We start from the raw sequence: 24,767 nt of genomic DNA, 5'->3' as shown, positions 1-24,767 counted from the left end.
CCTGTAATATCGACCTTAGACTGACGTTGTTTTTACCATAAACATGATTATAGTTAGCTCAGTTCAATCCCGGAAAATAATTTCCCATTGCGTTTGTGACTTTGTTGGATACGCAATGGTACATCCGGTTGTAGTTATGTCGACTTGTGAAGGCAGTAAGTGAGTTTCCGCATCGGTCACGTGTTACGAGTAACGATTTTCGAAGACAAATTCGTAATTCGTAACATGATTATAGCGAATTCCATGTAGTTTTGACAATAAGATGCCGCATACCATCCTCTTCTATGTGTTAGCTAAAACTACAGCGGTACAATAACGAGGACAGTAACACAAATCATTCCGAGGGGATTTAAACGTCCAGATGGAAATGAGAACTATTACATTTTACCACATTTTATTCACAGAAAAAGTGGTGACTTCGAAAGAGCTGGTGGCAGGAAATGATATTTTGATAACAACTGGCTGGTCAATGACATGAGGAAGGACAGTGGTTATAAAATGTTCATTCTGGTCCTCTAAATTGATACGTGAACTTGTAGAGTTGAGTTTCCCCGCTCTTCACGCAGAACACCTCTTACACACAGTCAATGAACGAACCGCTACAGGAAATTAAATTCTTGACACTTTTGTTCTCGACACAAAAACACTGTTGATGCGGTGGTTGCTAAGGTGTTCATTAAACAATGGCTGCCGGGATAGTAACTGATGTGTTAAAGGTAAAGTCTGTTCGTGATTTTTGTTGACATGTGGCTAACGTTGCCAGCAATGAAGCAGCTAACAAAATGCATGTCAAAAATACACAACTTTCTTATAATGATAAAACTCACAAGAAACTACGACTTCGATTCCGGTCGATTTTAATTCAAATTGTGTGAAAACAAAATCATTGGTAAAAAAATTCTTTCCATCAAATAACGAGGTCTTATCTTGAGATATCAAATGACAATTAGTGATTATCAATTTCATCGTTCATCCATGATGAGTTATTACATGACACAAATAAGTAGTTAGCGCAAGACCACGTCGATCAACCTGGCCCAAATCCCCCTCATTGAGCTGGTTATCGAAGTCTCATGGACTTTACCGAGGAACTACACCGTCGCCATCTTCAGGGAAAAGTAGGAACTAAAAACACCAAACCAGTATATCAAAATAGACCGTCGCCATCTTCAGGGAAAAGTACGAACTGAAAACACAACCATTATAAGACCTTGTGCAGCAATCTCTTATACTTTTTTTTCTGGGGGTCTGAAAAGGGCGAATTGGGGGTTGTAACACCGGCGCTGAAGATGTTAAAGGTCTGTTTCATTTCATCTTGAACATGTCAGAGAAATAGCCGAAAAAATACGGAAAATAAATGAAAATTTCCAAGTAAACACGGAATATCTTCAGTTCGTTGCCTGTGTCTGGTTTGACTCAGTGATAGCACATTCCTCCCAGAGGTATGAATAGTAGCGATGTGTTGTTTCTTAGTCGAGACCCCTATTGGTGACCTTGTGTAACTAAATTTGACCCAACTGCCTCCGGCCTAAAGTCTCCCTTTAAATTTCACTGATAGACCTGCACGGGTTAATGAGTTTTACCTTGTTTTTCCCCAACATTAACCAATTAGCCAGACGCCTGAAGCTAAGACTAAACTACAAAGAATGTGAATTAAATAACTTCACTCAGCACCTGCCCGTGAAAGGAATTTAAGTAATCAAATAACTTTGTTACTTTCTTCACTCCACCTGTAAACATCTTAATTAAGACACTTCAAACGCACTTTGAAGTGTTAACTCGTTCAGCCACAGCGCATCGCGGCATTGAGGATAATTGATTCCGACCTATGAGCGCTTAAATGAGGTTCGTCAGTCCCCCTTAAGAGGATTTCACACGTCCAGCCATTCAGCCTACTTTTTACGGGCGGCGAAAATGCCCCAGCCCTTCTCATTTCCTGTTCAAAAGTCTGGCGCAAATCAGGTAGCTGGATTCGGCCTGACGTAACAGGTCTACCTCAACTGAGTGCAACAATATAAGCGAATTCTTTAAACACAGGGAAATTTCCTACTTTTACACCGGCATTGTTAAACACCTTTCAATAGAGACCAATGCCTGTCTGAAACAGTGATCAATACGTATTGTCAACATTCCCAGAGGAGTGGTCCCTCTTTTGATCTGCATCATTTCGTTATCCGAATGAAATACGCACGATGATTTCCCGGACGTTCAGCAGGAGAACTGATAAAGTCACAAAGCCCTCGGGATCGTCTTGCTAGAGTTATAGAATTGAATTGATGGGCTGATTGAAAGGGAGACAGGTCAGCTGAAAGTCGTGGTAAAGCGGCGCTGGTTCCGCTCTCTTAGAAATAAAGGAGTTTTCAGCTTTTAAAAACCTCTCAAATATGTAAAACGTCGAGGTTTTTCAGCGAGGTGCAAAACCCTTGGCGGTTTTTCACAATCTCAAAAAACCATTTCGAGTTTTTCAATTATCAACAAAACCTATTGGGTCCACACAATTGTGTTAGCCGGAAAACAATTATTGGGTTTTCAGAAACTTAAAATGAGTTGAGAAAGACCATGTATCCACTTTTCCACTTTAACCAAATCCATCATTCACAGCCACAGTAATTTCTTCTACAACGCAATTGATGAAATCGGATCGCAAGAACTGGTTCGGTAACTTGAAATAAGAATCCATCATTGCATTCAAAAATGAACCGATTATCACTAATTGTCATGTTATCTTCCCAGATAAAAATTATTGGTTCGAATTTCTTCCCTCTGGGACATTTCTAACTGATCACACGCTATTTGATATGAAATCAACACTGTTAGTCGCTGATAAAAAGTCCACATTCTGTCTAATAAATTTCAACTTTTTCTCCTTTACGCGTTCGATCTTGTCTGGAGGAATCATTTTCAAAGGCGCATCATCAAGAACTTGAAGGGTTTCTGCATGTCAATATGGTTGGGTGCAAATTGTTTTTTCAAGTATAGGCTTCAAAAGGGCCACTGTACGAAACTGCTGGACTGTTTCTAGACACCCCCCCCCCCCCCCCACACACACCCTCATCCCCACAACTCAAACAAAACATCGTCAAAGGCGTCCATAAAGAATTTCTTTTCATTTACAAACCTCTAACCTGGAGATTGTTTTGGCTCCCAAAATTTGATTTAGAAATACTGCCTACAGTCAACTCAATAAACCGATAATCAGGTCAAATCAACGGAATGGACCGAGCAGTCTCGATACTACAACTTCTTTGCCAGCTTCGACCACAACCTAACCACTTTAATCATCATTCCGGCATTCATTGTTCAAACGGGGACCCTAGCAACCGCCGTATCAATAGTGTTTTTGTCTCTTGAACAGAAGCGACAACATTTTAATTTCCGGTAGCAGGGGATGCTGAATGGCTCCAGGTTGTGGAATATGGTGTTAAGACTGGTGAAATCCCAACAGGAGTTGACATTAGCTAATCACAAAGTACGAGTACCCTCACATTTTTTGTTGAGCCGTACAGATAGCGAGGTAACAATATGTTGCCTTGCAGCCCTTCAATTATCACTAGCATTATATTCTTACTGGATGACAGCAATTTTGTGATTGGTATTTCGGCAAAATAGCCTTTTCACCCCTTAGAATCAAAACCTCCGACATTACCTGATTTTGCCCCTTCGCAGTTGAAAGAACCCCTGCCGAGCCCACTACTCGGTCTATTGTCTTTAAACAAAGTTCGCTCGCATCTTGGCCGAAATTCCCATTGTTCTATGGCTTATCAGGGAAAATCGTGATTACGTCGACCCCACGAAACTGCTTAGGCCAAAACTGCAAGAAAGCATATACATGTATTGCAACTTTTCTGTAGCCGATCGGGCAAAGAAGCCGGGTGACCATTTCGACTTTCCTCACTAAAAATACTGCAGCTGCGCTTTCAAAAATCTTTACCCAACAACAATGACGCCATCATCCATAAAGGCAGATGAAAGCATATTAAAAGCGCTTGGCATTGTGTATGATAATGGTCCGCGAGGATATCGTCACCACAATCAGAACTGTTTATTACGGCAACTTTCTAAAGTTAGTGAAGATGAATCTATTTCAAGTCAATCGAGTCGATATCACCAACAATAGCCTGGATCTATCCCTTTGGTAATGTGGTTTTTGCCTCTGAGAAATCATCCCGCGTATTTCGCTCAGATAACGAAATGATGAAGATGAAAAGAGCGACCGATCCTCTGGCAATGATGACAATGAGGTATCGATTCTTCTTCCAGTTCAACGTTCAAGTTTGTTAGAATCGCCTAGTTTTTGGAATTGGTATCTTACCAGTAAATTGTTATCAATGATGGACAGGGCTGCACAAGAAATAAAAAGCGAACGGGAAAACTCGCAATTCTTATATCAGAGGTGATACCTTGTGAGCTAGGGTATTCTAGCAGGGATCGCAATAATGAGATTACTGCGCCACCGTTCGGGATCCTCGAAACTGCTTAACTTTTTCAACGCACACCCACCCGCCTAAGGCTTTCAATGAACTGTTCAAACCGCCCCATTTTTATCAACATTTCCTGATGAAGCCCTTTAAAAGAATTACTGACGCCAGCACAAACCCATAGAAATCATTCTCTACTTTAAGGCATTCAAAGTCGTCGACATTCAGCTCACCCAAGCGCGAATGAGATAACAAGCAAACAAGCTCATCAGGTGATATGAGGCGAGCGCAAGGACGACGGTTTATCATTTCCGCGCAAGCCGACGCTCAACGCAGCGCACGAGACCCGGAAGAGGCCAAGGTACGCTAGCAAACAGTGCTAGTACACACTTGGCAATCGTTACCAATGTCGAAGCTAGGAGATTGCGCACTCGACTGCCTAACTCTGTGTCCATTCAGCGGCACCGTGTGTCAGGGGTACTCCAACATTGCAAGTAATTCAAACGGCCATTTCAAGCATAAATCAGCGCATAAACTCCTCAGATGTGGTGTTTTCATTGATTCAGGTGTTGAGATTCAATGATTTCTATCAAAATCTCCACTAAGAGGCACCGTGCGACAGCGTTATTGGATTCTGTAAGTAATTAAAACGGCTGTTTAAAGCGCAATCATATCAGTGCAAACTCGACAAATATGTTGCTTTCACTACTCAGGTTCGTTGATATTCCAAGTGGTAGTCGTTCGTAACACTCTTGCAGTTGCAAGTCATCAAACTACATCGAAAGGAGCGTGGTTTACATAACCGGCCAATGAGACCAGTACACCAGATGGGAATTGGAAGTTGAAGAAATGTACTTGTATTCTCTTGGCCATTGAAGAAAGTCATTAGCATTCACGGGAGCATCGAAGTCTTGAGATTTCACGGCGACCAAGGCACATCTCGCTATCAAATATGCCGCCATAACACAATACGTGAAAGCTATGGGGCGTGGTATTAAAGATTTAAGCAGTCTAAGTCCTGTATGAATCCTGTGTGCCCGGCCCAGGTCATCAACATTCACCAACTGGAACAAGATCTGGGAGTTGCACGACGACCACAGCTCACCCCGCTTAAATATGCCACCATTACTCAACAGCGAGAGACCGAGCTACGAAAACCCTTGGGTTATGGAAGTCGAGTCAGGTATCCGTCCTGTCTGAGCCCTTGAAGTCATCAACTCTCACTAGCTGCAGCTCGATCTCGCGGTTTCACGGCGACCACGGCACATCCCGCTCAAATATGCCACCGTAACTCAATAACAGATCATAACTGGCTCCCAAGAGATCCCGCTCGAGTACAACTTATGGGGTATTGGAAATGGAGACGTTATCTGGCGTCCCGGGATCCGCCAGGGACGCTGGTAATGATGTGGCGGCTTATTGGGCGCGTCCTGGGAGTAGTAAATTGTCGCATATTTGAACCGCATCTGACTAAGTTAGAATCGGTTGTATATGGCAGTCGTTAGCTGATGATGAATGGGCTATACTGCGTAGAAGGTGAGTGGGATGAACATCGCCAGTTGTAAATGAGCAAGGTTGGTGAAGGTGTGTTTAGTATCAAAATCAAGTCAGGGATCCGTTGAAAACACGACATGAGGGTGAAAAGGGACGTCGTGTTGCCCGCATTTTGGAAATGACTTGTTCGTTTATTCAAGTCAAACATGAGAAGTGAACAGTGACGCCATGTGAAAACGAGAACTCGAGTTCACTTCTCCTGCGTGACATGAAGAACGAACAAGTCGTTTACAAAGAGCGGGTTACATACGATTCACGATTCACGATTCACCTCTCACGCCCACGTCGCGTCTCAAGCCGAAGTCAGTTAACTCGTGACAAGTGAAACATGACAAGTGACAACGTGAATCCTGTGTAACTCCAGCCTCAAGGGGTTATACACATTCTCGATACATTTCCCCCAATGTATCTCCGACACAATGAGGTTAACCAAGCGAATCCTCACAGAGCAAATTGCCAATTGTTCCAGCCTCCCGGCAGTGATACCGCCATTATTGTTTTATGAGACGAAACTGATATGATTCTGGATGGAGATCTCCTCGCTCGCCAGAAGCCAAACCGATGTAATTCTCTGGTTACAAACTACCGTGCGTTGGCGAAGAAATTACGGTCTTATGAGAGAAAACAGTATGATTTGCATGACGGCTTGTTTCCTCAGACGGTCGACGGTACGAGAGATCCCTTTTTCCAAACCTTTGAATATTTCCATGATCTGTTTTACTTTTGACGAGAGAATTTCCAACTGGCACTTGTCTGTTTAATCGTCTAGGTTATTGGACTTGCAGTAGAGATCATGGCGACGGATGTTGGCTCATGCTAGGACATACAGACCAGAATTAGCGAAGCAACAGCGGCGTACAACCTGTGTGGAGGTCAGGGAGTATCAGCACAAGCAGCGTACAACCTGTGTGGAGGTCAGGGAGTATCGGCACCAACATCAAGCTGAGAATATCTAGCTCCAACATCAGTCGGTTTTGCTGTATGGATGTGAGACCTCGAGGACTACAAAGGCAGGAACTGCAAGAATACAGACCTCCGTCAACCGGTGAGACACATCTCAAACATCGTATGGGAAGAGAGAATCACCGACAGAGACTTGTGGGAGAGAGGAAATCAGGGGCAAATAGTGAAAGTGGTACTGGTACGACCACACCCGGAGCTATAGGAACATCACAAGGTGGAATCCGCATGGCAGACGGTGCCCAGGAAGGCCGAGGATCACATGGCGACGATCGACAGAACATGAGGCGAGAATGATAGGGATGGAATGGCCCCAAGATGAGAGGACCAGGACAGGAGGAAGTGGAAATATCTTGTTGGCGACCTAAGCTCCACTTGGAGTAACACGGCTTAAGTAAGTAGAGTTTCAAGCCGCGGTATACCTGGATATTCGTACCAGCTAGCTGTCATTTCTGCCTGTCAGCTTCAGACATAACGCCACCGTTCCCCAGCGACCGCGTGACACTTTCGAACCGCAGATATAAGCCAGCTTAGCCTGAGGCAACTGACAGGATCACTTCCAAATTATATCAGTTTCGACTCATAAAACAATAATGGCGGTATCACTGCCGGAGACAGCAGAACAATTGGCAATTTACTCTGTGGATTAGGGAGGATCCAGTTGGTTAACCTGGATGTTACGGGGATTGTAGAGAAAGCGCATGGCCATCTGTGTAATCCGCAATTCATCCGAAGACAGGGTCAACAAACCCACCGTTTTGACTGTGATTACTTTACAGCAAAATCACAAATGAATGCAAATTTGCGAGCAGAAATGGCAAATTTCTCGGTGACTATTCCTTTTACAAAGATATGCCAGTTTGCGGCTCTCACGAGCTTGTTCAAAACAATACCTTAACTTTTAAGCCACATGCAAATCAGTGTAAAGATCGTGTAATTAGGATGTTAGACCCTCTTCTGAAGCAAGCGCACTAACAGGACTAAGATATACCAGCGCACACACGTCAGAGAATAAAAAACATCAAGTTAAATGATGAATGAGACAAGTTGCGAGAATGAGCTGCACAAATCCCAATCAATTATTATCAGCCAATCAGGCACGGGTAAATCTTTACTGCTTCAAACTCTGACAGTCAGGAGTCTCGAACAAATTAATGAGGTCTTCCGTGCCGGAAGTGGGAACACCTCGTACATCTTGTTGTGTCAATCAGTTCCGGCAGTTTACAAATTGCTCGAGACATTTTCTAATGAGCGCGGGAGGCAAATCGTAAATATTTAATAGATGCATTCACAATTGTTTTGTTTGAGACTGGGCATGCGCTTTCGTCGCTGTAAAGCGCCCCGCAAACAAGCGATAAATCGCATACGACGAATTTCGGTCTGATCTGATCGATAGGAAGTTGTTGATAAATCGAAGCGTGATCAACAACGTGCCAGACACATGATCTTGCCTAACTCAAAATCATCAGATCTCATACCTTTGTCTAAAGTGATCATCAAAATGGCCATCGCTAAAGCACCGCGGTGCATATGATGCACTACCGTCTACTCCCATGACGGCGCCAAGCTTTTTCCTCCGCGGAACCCATGGCCTGATTTTGCGCGCCACCCTCTAACCTTGACTCACCCCTCACAGAAACGTGTCGTATCTCTAATGCCTCCTGACACAAACCAGCCCAATTGAAAATGACGCGGTAATATCGGCACGAATTCCCGAGAATGACGAAGAAAAATTGTATTATCAGCCTTGATGGGAGAAAATTGTGACGGAAATCGACAATATAGTATGATGCAGTGCACTGGCGAAGGTAATGTGATGTATGAATAATCGAAGAGTGGGAATATCTGACTTCGCTGAGAGCTTGACAAGTTGTAGGACTTCTCTCTGAGGAAAAATGTTTGAGTGGAATCTGCATTAGTATGAGCCAGCTTTGGACGGGCGAATGATGAATACGGTACCACGCCAAGAGAAGCTTACAATATGTAAATCTTAGGACATTGTTTTAAACTTCTACACTGGCATACACCAGAGCCTGGCTTTAACCTCGGCTAGCAGTGTCGGCCATTTTGATTGTAATCAGTCCATTTGCAGCCCCTGACATATTGGCTGACATCAATTGCCAATTAGGTATAGGCTTTATCGCCACTGAACACACATTCGAGGATGATGGGCTATAAACCTGTGGTTTCTCGTCTATTAGCTATCTATGATTGACGAATAGTTATGGAGACTCCCTCATAAACCTTCGATTATCTTTTCCGCGTCACAAAATCAGACACACGTATGAAACTAATTGCAAATTAGGCGGAAGGGTCGCCCGATCTCAACACAAACAATACTAGTATATTATGAGCTTAAACATCATTGCTCGGTAAACAAAGTTAGTGACAATCCTAAATACGATATTGGATTTGGTGTATTAGTTTTGGAGACATCGTATGAAGTCAATTTACCCTCAATGTATCAATATTGCTAAGCCTCCAGAACGCAGAGAGGCCTCTGAGGCAAGACGGCTGGAAGCTCAGTATGGGTGAAGAAAGCGTTGAGCTACACGTCTTTCAATTAATACTCTGATTGTACACACGCCTGTATGCAAGACCCAATTAGGCCCACAATGACACTCAACTGATCCTGTGACAGAACAAAAGACACACGTTAGCAGATTAAACATAATCTCTAAAGCCGGTCATTCGACTGGTAGATCGGGAGTGCCCGGATGGTGTGAAGTAAAATGTATTGTCTTCGGTCATGATCGGCCGCGGTTGATTTGAACGCCAGTCAGTTGGAGAGTGCACCGCGGAGAACATCGCGGGAACAGTTTTTCCGATTTCAAACATAAAAATGCCTTTTAAGTTTCGGAAGTCAAGTCAGAAGTGCTACAGCTGAAGGTATGGCGCCGTATCTATGCTTTGATGACGGTGTGACTTGGTGTGAACTATTGCAGTAAATGTCGTCCCATCAAGCCGGGAATGAACTGCGCAGTTAGAAATTTCTGACGCAAGCCGACTACGTCACGGATTGTGTTCATCACTGTACAGCACTGTACATCACTGTACATCACTGTACTTCTTCTACATGTTCATTGGCGATATCATTTGCCATCTCAAATCTAAACAATTATTCACTTGGCTCCACGATCCCGACTGTGGTGTAGCACCCGACTATAACTGGCATGAATAGGGAATACGCTGGTTATTGATGTCAGATCGTGGTTCCCTGACTTTTGCAAACAATTCCACTGGGCGTATCCCACGCGGCGACACCAAGGACCGCTGGCTGATCTATTGATATGTTCGTAGTATGGTGTCAAAGTCGGAGAGACGAAGAGCCACTCGTCTCTTGTAGGGGGTTCATTGGAAGTGTTTGCATTTGTTAGCCTATAAAGTTAAACACAAGATTTTAATCCTTGTCTCGGGTGTCTTTGAGAGAACTGATCACACACAATTCCCAACCTACTCGTCAGCCAGCTGACAGATTACCTGGGTCGAACGTGTTGCTGAGATGTTTTTGAAGAGATACTTGTGGCTGTTGGAGAGACTTCTTGTTTAAACAGTTCTATCTGCTCCCTCTAAGGCGTACGATGGTAACTAATAACTTGACTGAGGAAAGACGCTGAGGTGTTCTGAGATACACTCTCTAATTATCGATGTTTTTATCTTCAGAGTCATGGACATACTGTCTTCCCGCGAATCGCCCCGGCAAACTCGTATCGAACCAGCCACCTGTCCTGCTCCTACCTACGTGAAAAGACCTCCATGGAGACAACTTATTACTCTGTCCAAGCGTCCTGACAAATCAGGATGAACAGGTGGAACGTTGTTAAATGCCACAGGATAGAATGTTCCGGAAACGAATGGTTTGATCATGCACTTTTAACCTCTGATGTACTTAAGGTGATTGGTGTCTCAGTAAAACCATACCCCACATCAACCATAGGGAAGAACAACTTTTTAGGGGGGTATTCCAAACTGCTACAATGTGATACAAATCCCACCAAAGTGGGGCGCCACCCGTCCCCTAATTACACATGTAAATGTCGAAAGAGCTCCTTGTTACATCTTTGTGTAAGACTGGTTGATGTTTTTCTGTACATCGACAGGTGTCAGTAAGATGAACAGTTGTATTTGTCGACAACATATCAAATAAAGAATGGAAAGTCTCACCATCTGTGTTGTTGTTTGTACATTTCATCATGGGGGCCCGTTCACCCGTTGGTAGGCCCAAGGACCCATAATCGAGGACAAAATAAGACGCGTCCTTTTCGGGCCCAATTAATCAAGATAAATTTTAAGTTGCCCACTAATTTGATAACCTCCAAGTTCATTGGACTTGAGGTAACGATGATGCCGTAATCTGTTGTTTTTCGGTATTCAAGATGCAATTCGGTTAAGTCAGTTAACTGGGCAAAGCAACCTGAGCGGTTGTAACAGGCTCTTCGTCTACATTCCGTATCTCGTGCACTGTTCGTTGCAATTCAAAGATTCCTTTTGGAGCATTCGCGGCCATGTCGGAAGTCATTTTCCAACGAAAAACCGACATATCTCATTCTTTACCTGTCCCTTTAAAACTCGTCCTTATTAGCAATCATAGGTGATATATTAGCCAGAGAGCCAAGTCTCCGCTACTGCCGCTAATGAAGGACCCGACCTCATTATCTGATGTCAAGCTTGCTAAACGCTCTGATGGCCACGGAGATGTATCACAATTAATGACCGACGCAGGATAAGTTAGTTATTGATGTGAGCGGGCTGGCGCCTAATTGTTGTTAGTGGTGTGATGGACCTCACGTCTGATGAGTGATTAGGCTCATTAATGTGTCATGTGCAGTAACGTTTGAAGTGTGATGAAGAGCGGTTAATGCCAATCATGTAAGTCAGCCCCCCTCCCCTCTCCCCAGCTTATTAACAGGAACAAATTTACTCTGCGCCATGCCTTAATATAGGCTAGTATCCTCAAAGTTTACTGAAGCTTTCGATCGGCCAGAGAGGTAAAGTGCTTTAACATTCAAACCTTCAAAACTGGAGAGGCAGTGGCATGCTGGGATATGTTTACAAATGCCATTTTTTTACTCCCCCAAGTGTAGACCGGCGCTGGCGGCCCACCCAACTACAACGTAGCGGATCGCAGCCTATTTTAATGGGCTACCTCAAGGGCCGACTCCGTCTTGTCGACTTTATAGTAATGAAGAATATAATCTGCTTTGTTTGATATGGAGGTGGGTGCGTTAGTGGATCTCGACATCATGACGCTGTTGAGCGCGCATCCTGTAAAGCATTCGCCAGGAGGCGTTGCAAAGTGTTATGACGATGAACGCCTCCCTTATCTACCGTCAGTGAACATGACGAAGAGAGATGGTGAATTACACGATAAATTATTCAATTCAAGATCACATTATGATCAGTCATTTTGGCGCGTGGAGGAATCTCATTACCGAAATGCAATAAAATCTAATTGACTTCACAACAAGGCACTAGAATCTTGCTAATTATGGTTTATGACCAATGATTCTGCAGGCATACGTGCCGTGCCACTGAGTACCATCGAGGCTTCAAATCCGTCACGTGACTGATATTTGGACAGACCTTCGGCATTTATATCAAAGATGGCATGGCGTCCCAAGGCCGCAGCGAACACGAAACATCGCGTGCGGTACATCATTTGGGACTGTTGGCTATTTATGATTGCTGCGTGATGATAATAGCCTATTCCGCAGTCAATATCCGGTGACAAAAGGGCGCCATTTTGTGACTGGGCTGCGAACAAGACAGATTGCATGCTGGGAAGACTGAAGGCTCCGACTGCTGTGTGTATTCAGATCAATCGATAGTTATAATCAGACGACAGGACCAGGATTAAATATTCATTTATTTGATAGTTAAGCCCTTACTTTGATCCTGACCGCCGTTCATACTGCGTGTCAAATAAACATGTTGAACCTTTCGCTGCGAATAGCTCGTTTGTTTCCAAATGATAATGCTTTCTCAGGAATAATTCACTCTTCATTGACCGTGAGAGATACTGGTCTCAGCCTTGGTCGGTGGACAGTCAAAGAGGAGGATAACTCTGACATCAGGCAGTAAATGCATGAAAAAGTCTTTCGCAGTCAAGAGCGCCCAGCCCTTGTGGCCTACCTACAATCAGGACCTCATACACTGACCGTCACGTAGGTGTCGATGTTTGATAAGACAGTAGAACAATGGGAATTTAGGTCGAGGTGCGAGCGGGCTTTGCTTAAAGACAATAGACCGTGTATTGGGCTAGGTCTGAAGTCATTTAGGTCGAGGTGCGAGCGGGCTTTGTTTAAAGACAATAGACCGTGTATTGGGCTAGACCTGAAGTCATTTAGGCCGAGGTGCGAGCGGGCTTTGTTTAAAGACAATAGACCGTGTATTGGGCTAGACCTGAAGTCATTTAGGTCGAGGTGCGAGCGGGCTTTGTTTAAAGACAATAGACCGTGTATTGGGCTAGACCAGTAGTCATTTAGGTCGAGGTGCGAGCGGGCTTTGTTTAAAGACAATAGACTGTGTATTGGGCTAGGCATGAAGTCATTTAGGCCGAGGTGCGAGCGGGCTTTGCTTAAAGACAATAGACCGTGTATTGGGCTAGACCTGAAGTCATTTAGGTCGAGGTGCGAGCGGGCTTTGTTTAAAGACAATAGACCGTGTATTGGGCTAGGCCTGAAGTCATTTAGGTCGAGGTGCGAGCGGGCTTTGTTTAAAGACAATAGACCGTGTATTGGACTAGGCCTGAATTCTTATATTTGCGAGCTAAGGGCAACATAACAAAATGTAAAACACACCACTGTGAACTGTTTCGTTATTTATATGCTGATAAGCCATATTTTACACCTGAAATCAGTCAGTTTGTTAAATGTCTCACTTAAAGAACAATCAGCCACAATGTCAAGCCCTTGCGGTGTCATAACATCCGTATCAATTCCAGTCTTCATCCCCAGAGTCTATAACTCAAAGAGTGATCACCATTTTGACACTACGCAGCCTTTCCACTGAATATATGATCACAGCTATCAACCAAGATAAGGTAATTTCTATTCAGAATTAGTCGCCCCCTCCCACATCACAAAACAAACGACTTCAATTGTTTGCTAATCAGTGACCGCACCCCATACAATTGACATGACGCTTTCCTCTATCATGGCTGTTCAGGGAGTTAGTTCGAGACAAAGAAGGCAATCTTGGTCGAACAGCCATCGAAAAACTTGATTCAGCATCACTGGGCGGAAACCAAAGTAAGGTAGTTTCCGTTCGAAAGAGGTCCCCTTCCCACGAAACAAATGACTCTCATTGTTTGCAAACTTGTGGCGCCGCCTCATAAAACAGTCATTATGGTCTTCCTATATCGTGGCTGTCCAGGGAATTGGTTTGAGATAAAAACGCCAATCAGGGTCCAGCAGCCACTGATACAAACATGAAGGTGCATGATATCTAAAAAACAGAATTCAACATGACTCAACTGAAAAAAAGGTAATTTCCATTCCAGTCGCGCATTCTCACTACAGTCAAACTGATTCATCGATCCCATTGTTTCTAAATTTTGCTGCGCCTCTGATAAAACTGCCATTACGTATTTCCTCTATCGTGACTGGCCAAGGAATTGGTTTGAGATAAGCATGGTTATTTTGGGCCAGGAAGCGCTATAGTATTGACGGGCAAAGGTAATGCATGTCTGATATATCAAAAGTTTATTTGAATCTCTGCATGTGTTGCTAACCAAAAGAAACTTTGTAAGGTGACATATTCTAAAACTCATCATATGTACTTTTAATCAGGAAAGTGTCCTTTGCAGTCCTGCATGTCAAACACCGAGTAGACCAGACTCAAAAGAAATGCCATAGTAACCGCGACCTGTACTTTGAAAGAGATTCCAGGGACCTCGACCATATCAAAGGTTATAAAAGTGGCATACCATAACATTATCTAAAAAAATGGAAGGAAAAATCTCCATGTTTGTCTCACCAGCAACATTAAGTGATTGCTGTTCTCTGTGAATGAAAAATGCCGTCTGCTTTTCATCTGTGACCATGGCGACTGTTGCATGAGTGGGCTTCAATAGAAAGTGTGAACTCATGTCCAGAACTTTCGTCAAAGGACGACAATCTCGCCGAGTCTCCTATCTGATTCTTGTTGAAATCTTAAGCTCCTCTCGTTACCACACTACCACACTACCTAACGTGCCACCTGCTTCTCTCGTTACCACACTCCACACTACCTAACGTGCCACCTGCTTCTCTCGTTACCACACTCCACACTACCTAACGTGCCACCTGCAGACCCTCCCCAGCGTCGCCCTGGTTGTAAAGACACCTTTTAGCCCGAGACGCACTTATCAAAGCAATGATACTTCCCAAGTCCCTCAGGGCATCACCCCAGTAATGACGAAGGTCTCGTATTGGCTCTGCTCACCTGGTCGCCGTTGATGGGTTTTAAATCCTCAGGGATTGACGGAGGTCGGCAACTACAACATCACGGAAATTATGAATCCGAAACAAAGTGGCATTTCATTTTATTTGTATGAATGTTTCATGAGCAATGGATAAACAAACAACCAACAAACAAACAAACAAGCAAACAGATGTGAGTGGCTCTTAAATCCCAAAATTCTCAGTGCCATTTTTTCATAAAGTTGCGTCTCGTTCCCTTCTCAATCAGCCAGACTTAACTTGAACGGTCCTACCCTTTATGAGCGGCGCAATACACTATAAAGCCAGACTCAATTTGAAAGAGAGGTTGCCACCTTTTAATATTGAGTCAGTAGCAACCAGAGTTAGAACATGGAGGTAATTTCCGTCTTATTCCCCGGCGTCTCGCCTGGTCAGATGATGGCGTGTAAGTGACACCAGGCGGATTATGGATGTCCTTGGCTGCTCCCAGGGGGCGCGAGGCCATCAAGGAAACATGATTAGATGACATTGTAGGGCTAAATTATTGGGTAGTGGTGTGAGGACCTCGGGGTCCTCGGTCCGGCGGATTACGGATGTTCACGGCTGCACCAGGGGACGGGAGGCCATCAACAGTTCATGAAGATTAAATGGCTTTCAGGACTTAAATTATTGGTTTTTAGTCGAGGAGTCCCCTGGTCCAATGTGAAATACTTAGGGGTAGGCAACAGATCTAGAGAAATTCATTTCGAAATCAGGCTACAAAAACTGCTCCAAATCCGACCTCTTCTTCTAGACATCTACTATAATAGAAGCAAATTTGTAACATCCCCTCAAATATATCAAACCCACCCAACAATATTGCTATAAATTGGTTATTCGAAAGCTAAACGAACGGAAACCAAACCAATCAGAATTCATTATATCGTAACCAATCAAATCAATGGAGGCTTTGTTGTCATTGATACGCGACCAATCAGCATTCATTATCATGTGCACGTGACCAGTCAAATTAATGGCGGCTTTGTTGTTATTGATGAGATATTATTCGTGTGTGATTGGTATGGTTTGTTAGGGGAGGGCTTTGACGGAATGGATTTTGTTATATCAATTCTGACAGTCATTCCAACTAATGTATAGTTCTGTTCTTGGATACCTAAACAACACACTGTCATTGGGGGACTCTAATGTCTGCCTAATCAGAATCATGAATCAAAACCGATAAACAAGTCTTTCAAAACTCGCCCTATTAGAACTATATGCTTGTCCTTCTTGAGAACAGCAACTTGAAGATTCTTCTTTAATACTTTCTTGGTTGTACGCTACATGTCATAGCTAAGGTGATACAGTTACTATGAATGTCAAGCATTTCTGAGATACCCATCGACGCTAAATCACGCAGTTCTCGCGTGACAGGAATTTTCTGTCTACCTAGTCTGCCAGGTCCTTGAGAGCTAGCCGCACCCGCTTCCAGAACTGTTCTCTTTCCCGCTGCAGAGTGGTCCACTTCGGTGCCAAGACCGGCCACTCAATGCAAGGGCAACGCAGTCGGAGCAAATCCTTTGGCAATTCTTTCTTCTTCACCCCCCAAAGGACGAGGACGAACTTGGAGAGATTCTCAACGCCGCCATTCTCCGACATTAGCGGCCAGTGATGCTGAAGGAACCCTTCGGTTACCAGGACGAGGAAGTGCCGGACGCCGAACCCATACTCCTTCACCTGCTTCCACAGCGGGATGTAGTCTGGCCCGGCAGACCACTGCAGGGTGATCTTCATGGGATGGTTATAGAGCTTCTCCTCGATGTGACGGTCCACCCACCTCTTCACATCTTCCTCGTTCATGTTGTAGAGGATATAGGCGCTGGTCATGCCTTTAGGCAGCGAGCTTATTCCGCAAAGCCGGCCGGCTGGGACCAGCGTCGTACGGTCAGCAGTTGCGGCCTGCTGTTCCGCGTCTACCTCTGCTTTAGCTGCCGCTCGTCTCTCCAATAACCAGTGCTTGAAATCCACGCGATGGCAAGAAATGACCAGTGTGATCAATGCAAGCAGAGCTGCTAAACCAACAACAGCCACCAAGGCTATCAGAGGCATGTACCTGCTGCATTGCCACCAGTAAGGGGCGTAATCTACCACTCTCGTCCCATACATTGGAACAGGGTCACTGCAATAGACGCGATTCTGGCTGTGACAACCAGTCCTGTTGTAATGCCGTAACCACTTGGCGAACTCAACAAGTTTACAATTGCAGGTGAATGAATTTCCCTCCAACTTAAACAGCAGATCACCGCAGTTAGCTGGAAATGCTTTCGCATCAATGAAGGTAATTTTGTTGAATCCCAGGTTTAGTATTCCGTTCTGAGCAAGTTTCGGTAGGGAACCGTTGCCGATGTAATCAATTTCATTCTGGGAAAGATCAAGGATGCGCAGTCGTTTGAGGCTTTTCAGGACGGGCAAGTACTGGTTGGTCATATGGACCGATTCCAAAGACACGACTTCGAGCGAGTCTTTTTGGTCTTTGAAAAAGTTGGCGATGTCATACTGCGACATGGACCTAAAACTAATAAGAACTTTAGAAAAATGTAATCTTTTCAGTTTCGTCATCCCACGCATTAGATACGGAGAGGGTTTGAAGCCGCCGTAATTCAATATTTGGGTATTAAGATATAGATGTTCCAATCTCTGTAGCTGCCCCAATGATCCGTCCTCAATATACGCCAAACGATTATGACTCAGATCCAACTCCAACAAGTTCCCAAGATATTCGAAAGTTCCTTTCGTAATTGTGGTTATATGGTTCCGGTACAAATCAATCCGCGAAAGCTTCGTTAACCCTTTAAATGTTTCTTTGGATATCGACCTAACTTTGGTTTCAAGCAACCGAAGATCAGTTAGCTTCCCAAGTTCCTCAAAGGCGCCTGGCGCTATCTCTTCTATGGCGCATTTTTTTATCGACAGATAAAGTAGGTTCGTATTGTTCCGAAAGCAAGTTCGATTTAACTTTGCTGCCACTGCTGGTTCACAGCTTTTGATGTCTATCTTGATCAGATCTTCACCTAGGTCACGGATCGTTGGAAAGATGGCATGAAAAGATGCTCCTTCGCAAGCCAAGGCCGTCCCGTTTGACGTAACGTTACATCCCTTCGGAAGGTCGGTTCCACATGTGGGGCCCTCCTCAGTAGACGTAGGGAGAAGGAACGCGAGTATGAAGATAGCAAAGAAAAGTCCTGAACTGCACATCTGAAAGTGAAACGGAACGTTTTAAACGGACACTAGGAGCAGGAAATAATTGGTAGTCTTCAGGTGAGTGAAATGCACAGTCAGGGGACCCTCGTCGGCCGGGATGGATTCAGTGATGAATGTAGTCCTTACACAAGTTTGAACCTCGTATATCTTTTGTTGTTTTTGTTGGAAGCTAAGTCATTCCATGATACAGGACCACTGGTTCTAAGAGCGTTCACCAATTCCTTGTCCTTGGCACAACCAATAGGTTCAGTTCGTTCGTTATAATCGAACTCAATGAAATTTGTTTGTTTCACTCACCATGGTCCCTGCTTTCGCCAGCTGTTCTTCAACAAAAATGTGTCCGCCTTTACTGTTCGATGATTAGCGATGGAACTGCGCAGGACAAGAGGGATCTCGCAGTGGCTGCCGGTCATGATGAGCTTATCAGCTGTACGTCAGCACATTGTTTTGACAGCCCAAATAGTCACATGTACTTATGATAATAAGGCCAGGTTCCTCAGTAAATCATGAGTGGATTTTAAGATTAATGACAGTGCACATGACCCAAATTAGAAATTACCGTTGAATTTGATCTCTGTATTAAGGACACTTCTCAATAAGGACAGCTCGATATTCATCTCTGCCAACCAGGTACCCATTTAATCCTGGGTGGAGAGAAGCCAGTTGGGTTAAGTGCCTTGCTTTAGGACACAAAGACGAAACAGTGCTGATTCATCCGGGGTCGAATTTACGACCTCATACTTATGACTAGGCCACTTATAGCAATTGAAGTACCAAATACACTGCACTGCTATAGTTAATCCGTTGAGATAAGCTGACGACCGAAAAGGGTTAACACAACATTTAAGATGATGATGATGATGATGATTTCAGAACTTGTATATCAACGAGATTGTTTTATTCGTCAGAATAATGCAGGTACATTGAAGATAACATCCCTCAAAGTTTTCCATGACATCAGGACGAGCACGCCCGAGCTATTTTTATCAGTTGGATCAAGATGTACATTTGTATTTCTACAAGCCATGATCACAATATTTGTTCACCTCAATCTAACGAATTTGTGTCAATAATGGAATAATTCAGGAGGAATCGATCCAATATATTAGTAAAACGGTTCATGAATCAAAGCCGATAAACAAGTCTTTCAAAACTCGCCCTATTAGAACTATATGCTTGTCCTTCTTGAGAACAGCAACATGAAGATTCGTCTTTAATACATTCTTGGTTATACGCTACATATCATAGCTAAGGTGATATTGCATCTTTAACACAGGGTTAAAAGTGTAACAATGCAATCTAATAGAAGTTAATTTGACTTTTGTCAGTTGGAGAAATTGTTCAATTTCTTCGCCGGTTTCTAATTATGTCTTCGCGCTGTTCGCTAATGGGATGTCAAGATGGCAAGGGGAAAATGAATGGCTTCATTGTGATTGGCTGATAGAAATAAAAGTATGGACGCTGAAGTTGACTTTTGCATCATGTAATGTATTATTAGAAATCGAATGTACCCTTTTTCCTTGGGTTGGGTCGTACTTTATAAATGTTCTGTCCAGAGGCAAAGATTTGTGTAAAAATTCTATCAAAAAATTGACTTATCATATTGAGTGAATGTATACGCTTGTTCCTTACTTTAAAAAGACACACTTCTCTAGAGCGACCATATATTTATACCCCTTAACCCATTTTCACCTTTTTTTTCTCACATCGGCAATGCTGAAATTCGTACGTATTTTCAGATTCAATTACAAATTTCAGGTTTTTAACAAACGGCGTAAAAGTAGGCCTTGAAGGTATTTGATGATCACCTGGGGCACTCAGTGCGTTAATATTTCAATTTGACTTCTGCCAAAGCGAAAAATTGCTCGATTTCTCATTTCGTCTTTCTAATTATTACTCAGCGCGTTACACTAATGACTTGAATGGATGTCAAATGAGATGCGCAGAAAATAGATTGCTTTTACGTGATTGGCTAATAATAATCTCTACCGACTTTTTTTGCCATTTCGAGAGATGCCATTAAGTGGCAATCCAAGTTTGTCATTAAAAAATCAGGTGTACGATATCTCGAACTAAAAGTTAAAAGGAGGTCCTAGTGGGGAGGTAGGTTGGTCAAAGAAAGTTTGACGAAGTTCCCAACAGGCGTCTCCACTATCACACAATGAAAGGGTAACCCCCTGGAAACATGGGTCACCCAACGAAGAGGTTTAGGCTAACAGAAATCAGATGAAACAAATTAAACACAGAAATGACGACTTACCCAGATTCTGGTTGAAATATTCCTGCTTATGGAAATTCGATATCAAATCTAACCTTGGTTCATCTGCAAAGACAATACAAGTACGATGTTAGTAAAAGAAAGAAATTGACACGTGTGAGGGATAACATGGAGAAATGAGAGTGATTTTGCGGACATTCTATCCAAGGACATTTTAAACATACACCGGTATCATACATATACTTAGAGCCAAACGGGTAAAAGGCCATAACGACTGTTACCTTTGATCGTCATAAATATTGTCATTTAACCTGATCGTCTCCCGATATCCGCCTATCATGCACCACCATGAGAGACGCGGCAGAACCTATCAAAGACTCACCAGTCAGGTTTAATGGACCAGAAAACAGTCTTCCACTCATTTAACTCGCAAGATTTTTTCAATACTTCTTCTGCTGTATTTAACTTTATCTCAGTAGCGCAAATTTGCGGGGAAAATAATATTCTATCATTTCGCCGCCGGCTGGACCAAGATAATTCCTCATTTCAACGGAGGAGGCTTCCTATTGAGGTTGGGTAAATAGTTATCCACATGAGCGCACGAGCTGTGAGGGGTCTTGCCCCGCGGCGCAGGCAGATTTAAGAATTAATGAAGCTTCGCAAGAAATTGATAAATCTGGTCTGCAGTTGACACTTTCTAATGAGTTCGCCGGGAGGAGGACGTGATTTCACGAGATGAGGTTAGGAAGACTACACGACGTCAACTGTGCGGATTATGGGAGTATTCTTTGGCAGTTTTCTTCCGTTAAGATGCTGGCGTCGTTTAATGAGACGCGGCGTTCTTCGTTTCTTGTAACATGTATCAGGATCACCCTGTCAGAAACTGATGTCATACAGTGTGGAAAGTCACTTTTTCTTAAAGTTTACAAGACAGCGTTAAGAAGAAAACTGTAGGAAGACTTTGAAGTTTAGAGTTAAACTTGAAGATGGGTACTACAGTTTTTTAACAGCGCACCAACATCACTCCGTAAAAGAGGCACTACAAATTCATGACCCGTTTTCACAAACATTATCCGACATTCAACATCCTGTAGACAATTTATACCAGGTACTCTATTTAAATAATTCATATTTCAGGCTTACGTTTAGCCACTTGGGGGATGACTTGAAAAGCAACTTCTATAGAAGAGAAATTTCATTTTTTATTTTTCCACACACCATGACCTGTTCTGTCATGTAGTTCAACATCCTATAATCAATGCGACCCGAACTCCTATCCTTGTACCAGGTGTCTATGCCATGACAAGAACAAGATCATGCCAAGGGAACACGAGCAGTCCCCGATTGACCCTCGCTCTGGTCGAAGACTGTCACAAGGCCAATAAACCTATAATAGTGGCGCGTAAACACTCGAACATAACACATTGGTGGAGGAACACTCCCTGAAGGATAACACCTCTCGTGAAGAGCGTACGCTGTTAAGAAGAAGCAAACTGCTTTTGCGGTCAATATCTGGATGAGGTGTTTCGAAGCAACAACACTTAAAGAAGAGCTTAGAGTAACCAGCTACTCGAAGAGAAGACCATCATACCTTGCTTCTCCACACACCATGAAATGCTAGAGGATTCAACATCGTATTAGCGAATCTCTGATTTAAAGATGAATTATTCAAGCAGGAGTTTCACCACCTGCTAAGAATGGTCAATATTCAGGGAGGAGATGTCTGTATCTGTTGGTCGCGTCTCCATCTCCCCTGGAGATAATGAGACAACAACACCATCTGCTTCCGTTGTCATTTCTTCATTGTGTCATCTGTTGTGCTCTCAGAAGGTTCATACCAGGACTCATGTGCAGGCTGTGAATATTTGAATATTTGCTGTCGCGAAATGCATCTTAAGTTGTGACAAAATGGTTGATTCCATATGAAAACAACGCTGACCTGTTTCTTCTGACACGGCATCATCGGCATCTTGGCACGATCAAATCAGAACTCAACACCTTAACCAAAACATACTATGGTGAAGAAATGTGATGGATCACTGTGTGTAGAGCCCATGCAATGCATCACAATATCCCTACTGGGTTTATGTGCAAGCAGTGGTCGAGTCAGAAAAATGACTTGTCGCTGAATCACTGGGCCAAACAACTGTCTGACGAAAAGTTAAACAATTGTATCTATTAGACCTTAAGCCATTCGGAGCAGCTGATCTCATATTAGAGTTCAATCTCCTATCCGTCGAGTGCTCTTCTGTAGGTTTATCATGAGTAGAATGAAGGGTGCAGGTGAATGGGTGATCAACCCGACTAACAATATCTTAGATCCATAGAACATTTTGCCTGCGCTGGTAATTGACATAAAACGAGCATCGCATTAACGATCTTATGATGTTGTTCAACAGCAAATAAAAACACTAATTACCCCCGAGAATTGACTTGATTGGTATTCCGCTGTCGTAGGTAAACATATCATGAGAAGGAATATGGATGTGGAGCCACGTTAATATCGGGCGTTAGCTTTACGGAAGAAGGTCTAGAATTGGCCGGACTCATGCTAAGTTAAGCGCCAATATCAAGACATCCCGGTGCCCTGTTGTTCAAGAACCTAACCCAATATGGTTATGGACAGCTTCCTTCTCACGTGTCCTTGTCATCAAAATAACTTCACCCTGTCAGTGAGAACATTATTATGCGCAAGAATATCCTCCTTCAAACGTCAGACGACAATGTAACCAAAATGTGTTTCCTCCACCCTCTAAACCTGATTTACTTTGAAATAAACATGACAAAGACACCCATAGTCGATTGTCTTAGACATCACAGGAAATTAGATATCAAGCGGCAAAGTCCTAATGGGGAGCTCATACCGTCGCAGGTGATCGGATGATTTCGAAATTCCCGGGGCTGTCTCGGGTTTAATGTCAGTAACGTCTCCGATAAAGATACCCACACTCAATGTGTCTTTGACTTCTTCGGCAGGAAATTACACATCAAGCAACCAAGCTCTAATGGAAGGCGAGGATTATTTCAGAACTCTTGGGGCAATCTTTGTTTTGATGTCAGTAGTGTCTGCGTCACAGAGACAAAACTTTCGGATACATGCTCACAGGCAAATTAACGATTCTAAGACTTTCTTTATCATCTTTAAACATGTCGAAGTCTTGAGAGAGTCAGTCGCCAACATATCGGAATGCCGACAGTTATGATAACGCGCATGTTTCGCCACCATTTCCTTGACAGTCATTACGTTATATTGCTCTTGCCGGTTTGGGCCGACCAACCGCTACGAAAGATGTTTCATGGGGGTCGGCATTATCAAGATTTGTCCTGATGACCCTTTGATAAGACTGTAGAACAATGGGAATTTAGGCCGAGGCGCGAGCGGGCTTTGTTTAAAGACAAGAGACCGTGTATTGGGCTAGACCTGAAGTCATTTAGGCCGAGGTGCGAGCGGGCTTTGTTTAAAGACAAGAGACCGTGTATTGGGCTCGGCCTGAAGTCATTTAGGCCGAGGTGCGAGCGGGCTTTGTTTAAAGACAAGAGACCGTGTATTGGGCTCGGCCTGAAGTCATTTAGGCTGAGGCGCGAGCGGGCTTTGTTTAAAGACAAGAGACCGTGTATTGGGCTCGGCCTGAAGTCATTTAGGCCGAGGTGCGAGCGGGCTTTGTTTAAAGACAAGAGACCGTGTATTGGGCTAGACCTGAAGTCATTTAGGCTGAGGCGCGAGCGGGCTTTGTTTAAAGACAAGAGACCGTGTATTGGGCTCGGCCTGAAGTCATTTAGGCCGAGGTGCGAGCGGGCTTTGTTTAAAGACAAGAGACCGTGTATTCGGCTCGGCCTGAAGTCATTTAGGCCGAGGTGCGAGCGGGCTTTGTTTAAAGACAAGAGACCGTGTATTGGGGTCGTCCGAATAGCCATTTCTTGACCGCCAAGCTCTACCACAGCCTACCAACGAGGTGTTAACTCTTACGCCGACTG

General features: G+C 43.7%; 2 protein-coding genes across 3 annotated transcripts in view; both read right to left on the bottom strand.

Moving 5' to 3' along the window:
• Positions 1-24,767, bottom strand: part of LOC135498844 (uncharacterized) — a 62,155-nt gene that overhangs the window by 3,660 nt on the left and 33,728 nt on the right. For both annotated transcript variants that reach the window (XM_064789326.1, XM_064789324.1), the window contains exon 2: positions 20,835-20,897. The gene's annotated coding sequence lies outside the window, so the exon portion shown is untranslated. The remainder of the gene's footprint in view (positions 1-20,834; positions 20,898-24,767) is intronic.
• On the bottom strand, positions 16,582-18,974 carry LOC135498999 (chondroadherin-like protein). The gene is made up of 2 exons (XM_064789592.1): positions 18,872-18,974; positions 16,582-18,568 (listed from the first exon to the last, which is right to left on the bottom strand). The coding sequence occupies exons 1-2, from the start codon at positions 18,872-18,874 to the stop codon at positions 16,763-16,765; spliced, it is 1,809 nt and encodes a 602-aa protein (XP_064645662.1). The 5' UTR covers positions 18,875-18,974; the 3' UTR covers positions 16,582-16,762.

The sequence above is a fragment of the Lineus longissimus genome, chromosome 14, assembly GCF_910592395.1.
Source record: "Lineus longissimus chromosome 14, tnLinLong1.2, whole genome shotgun sequence".
Lineage (NCBI taxonomy): Eukaryota > Metazoa > Nemertea > Pilidiophora > Heteronemertea > Lineidae > Lineus > Lineus longissimus.
This window is presented reverse-complemented; position numbering and strand designations above follow the sequence as displayed.